This window comes from Pteronotus mesoamericanus, unplaced genomic scaffold (genome assembly GCF_021234165.1).
Source record: "Pteronotus mesoamericanus isolate MK-2021 breed Mesoamerican mustached bat unplaced genomic scaffold, CSHL_Meso_final contig_75, whole genome shotgun sequence".
Taxonomy (NCBI): Eukaryota; Metazoa; Chordata; class Mammalia; order Chiroptera; family Mormoopidae; genus Pteronotus; species Pteronotus mesoamericanus.
In genome coordinates this window covers 1,492,573-1,496,219 of record NW_026555249.1, presented here as the reverse complement: position 1 = coordinate 1,496,219, position 3,647 = coordinate 1,492,573, and the positions used below count along the sequence as shown (strand labels likewise).

Below are 3,647 nucleotides of genomic sequence, written 5' to 3'. Positions count from 1 at the left end.
TTTACAACTTTAAAATTACTTATTTAACCCATACCTTTAAAATTTCAATTCCTACTTTTCTAAATTTTGTAATGGATCTTCTATTGGATAACGCATGTATGATAGCACAAAGGTTTGAGTTGTCAAATAGAATTCAACGTAAATAACAGATTTCATCCAGCACCAGATTCTCATAATGATTCAAGAAATCAAAGAATTTCTTGGGAGCTCTACAAGCAAAAGAACACTTGAAGTTGAAATTTTTTTTTTTTAATAAAAGTCCATCAAGACAAATGTCCATGAAATGATCTTTCTTTCTCAGTGACTGTATTTGGGTTTTGACAGATTTCTTTCCATCAAAATATGGAAGGACGTGTGGAAGCCTTTTCAGTTCTGAGGCATCTCTGCTTTAAGGCCCGTTTGTTAAGAGTTTGCATAACTAGAAGAAACAAGAGTGCGGAGTGATCATGGGCAAGCAAAAGAAAACAAGGAAATACGCGACCATGAAGCGAATGCTTAGTCTGAGAGATCAGAGGCTTAAAGAAAAAGATAGATTAAAACCTAAAAAGAAGGAAAAGAAAGATCCTAGTGCACTCAAGGAAAGAGAAGTTCCCCAATACTCTCCCTGCTTATTCTTCCAATATAACACACAACTGGGCCCACCTTACCACATCCTGGTTGATACCAACTTTATCAACTTGTCCATTAAGGCTAAACTGGACTTAGTGCAGTCAATGATGGACTGTCTCTATGCCAAGTGTATCCCATGTATAACTGACTGTGTAATGGCTGAAACTGAAAAACTGGGGCAGAAGTATCGAGTGGCTCTAAGGATCGCCAAGGATCCAGGATTTGAACGATTACCGTGCACACACAAAGGAACCTATGCAGATGACTGTTTAGTACAGAAAGTAACTCAGCACAAGAGTTACATTGTGGCAACAGTTGACCGGGACCTTAAACGGAGAATCAGGAAGATCCCTGGAGTTCCCATCATGTACCTTTCTAATCATAGGTACAACATTGAGCGGATGCCAGATGATTATGGAGCCCCTCGGTTCTAGTACTTAAGACAAACTTTCTCTACTTCAACCAACTTTCTCTCTTGCCAGCATATTAAACCTGCTACAGAATGAGTTATTATTGCTCCACTCACCCACTTGCTCTGTTATGAGCTGTGTATAGTTAAATGCACTCACGTTTTGATGTTGTTTTGAAAATGATATTTTGTATCATTTTAATATTTGTTACCTCTATAAATCAGATGACTGCTCACAAAAAAAGAAAAAAAAAAAGAGTTTGCATAACTAACCTCCATACTTTGTCCAGCTATACCCCCTATAATTTCAATTCCATATGTATTTAAATAACCAATTTTATATATTGTCAATTTTAGGAAAATTGTATATATTTTCCTAAAAACATTTTAAGATAAGAATTTTCAACTTGTTAATAACATTTGTAGGTTTACCAGTAGTCCTATTTATTAGCATGCTTTCAAGGATATTTGATTAAGATTTTTCCTTCCTCCAAGGCATCCCATAGTTCATATTTTTGTCAATTTTTCACACTTAAATGAAAATATGATTATCTTTTGCAAATATTCTGCATACATATCAGGCATGTTTATTCATAGTTCTCCCATTATAGATCTTATTTATTTGTTACCTTCATTGTGGTAAAATATACAGAGGACAAAATTTAGTATTCTAATCATATTAAGTGTACAGTTCATTGACATTAAGAATATTCACATTGTTGTGCAGCCATTACCACCATCCATAACCAGCACTCTTTTCATCTTAATAAGCTAAAACTCTGTATCCATTCAACAATAACTGTCCATTGTCCCCACTGACCCCCACACACCAGCCTCCAAAATCACCATTCTACTGCTTACCTCTATCAGTTTGTCTATTCTAGGTACTTCGAATAAGAAGAATCATACAATATTTGTTGTGTGTGTGTGTATGTGTATCTGGCTTATTTCATTTTAACATAATGTCCTCTAGTTAAGACTGCATAATACTCACTAAATGTATATACAGCATTTTACTTATTTATTCATATGTCTATAGACACTTGGGTTGTTTCCACTTTTGGCTCTTTTGGATAATGCTGTTCTGAATTAGAGTGTACACATATCTGTTTGAGTCTCTGCTTTCAATTCTTTTGAGTTATAGCCAGAAATAGAACCGGTGGGTCACATAGGATTTTATCTTAAAATTTTTGAGGAATCGTTATACAATTTTCTACAGTGGCTGTACCTTTTTATGATCACATCAGAAATGTACAGAGTCCCAATGTTGCTACATTGTTCCCAACATTTGTTAGTTTATCTCTCTCCCTCCCTCTCTAATTGCCATCATCAGTGGTATGAAGTGGAATTTTGATGTGGTTTTGATTTTTAATTTCCTAATGATTTAGCATTTTTTCATATGCTTATCAGTCATTTTATATCTTTGGAGGAATACCTATTCAAGTCCTTTACCCATGTTTAATCAGGTTGTTCATTTTTTTAAATGTTAAGCTGTAAGAATTCTTTACATATTTTAGATATTAACCCCTCTTCAGATATATCTGTAAATATTTTATCCATTGTGTTGCCTCCTTACTTGATCGACAAAAGCTTATTTTTATTTTGAAGAAGTTTAATTTCTCTCTTGTTTCTATTCTTCCCTGTGTTTTTGATGTCTCATTCAAAAAATCATTGCTAAGTCCAATGTCATAAAACTTTTAGACAAAATTTTTAATAAATTAACAAGAAGTAACACATTCAATTGTTTTTCAGTATAATTACATTTGCATGAGCCATTGATTTTTTAGATAAAAATTGTTCATGTACAAATGTTAATACTGACTTGCACTGGTAATAATGCTTATGCAGATTTTTTACTGTAATACCATTAAGAAAGGTAATATTAATAGTAATAGGCTCTTGTTAGATTGCTTTGAAAGGTGTTATGTGCCATATAAGACTGTGTTCTTCATTATCTTCAACAAATCTACAATTTTTTAGCACAGTTCTAAATAATTTGCTGTATTCACATATGCTATGGTTTTATTTCCTTAAACAGAAATTAACTAAAATAAAATGCAATTATACAAACTTAATTTGAGTGACATTCTACATAATACCTGGCTATTACTCTTCTAAATTGTCAAAATTATGAAAAATAGGTGAAGTTTAAGAATCTGTCATATATCAGATTAGACTAAGGAGACATATCAATGAAATGTAATAGATATTCTGAATGGCATCTTGGAATAGAAAAAATAACATTTGTGGACAAAATTGTAAAATTCAGATAGAATCTAGATTTCTGTAATGAAACGAAGTTGTTTTTTTTGTTACTGTGTGATACAAAAATTATGTTAACAACAGGGGAAAATGGATGAAGGGTACATGAGAATTCTCTATGTTCTCTTTGCAACTTTTCTGTAAATGTAAAAGTATACTAAAATAAAAGGCTTATATTTACAAAATGTGCATACATACTGCTATGTTCATACATATGATTATTGAAAAGATCAAATGTGTTCAACTAAAATTATTATTTTGGAAAAGATTTCTTCACCATTATATGTTTAAAAATATTAGTTCACATAAATAGTGCTCTCAATTGATTAGCTTTGTATAAAGTATATAAATAGTTTATCTTATAGAA

The 3,647-nt window shown here is 32.1% G+C and overlaps 1 protein-coding gene across 1 annotated transcript; it reads left to right on the top strand.

Annotated features, from left to right (window-relative positions):
* The first annotated feature begins 427 nt into the window (after positions 1-427).
* On the top strand, positions 428-1,043 carry LOC129079041 (rRNA-processing protein FCF1 homolog). Its single transcript, XM_054584003.1, has one exon. The coding sequence runs from the start codon at positions 447-449 to the stop codon at positions 1,041-1,043; it is 597 nt and encodes a 198-aa protein (XP_054439978.1). The 5' UTR covers positions 428-446.
* The last annotated feature ends 2,604 nt before the right edge of the window (positions 1,044-3,647 follow it).

Excerpts from the sequence above, each read along its gene's own strand:
- LOC129079041 (XM_054584003.1), top strand. The coding sequence starts at position 447 with ATGGGCAAGCAAAAGAAAACAAGGAAATACGCGACCATGAAGCGAATG.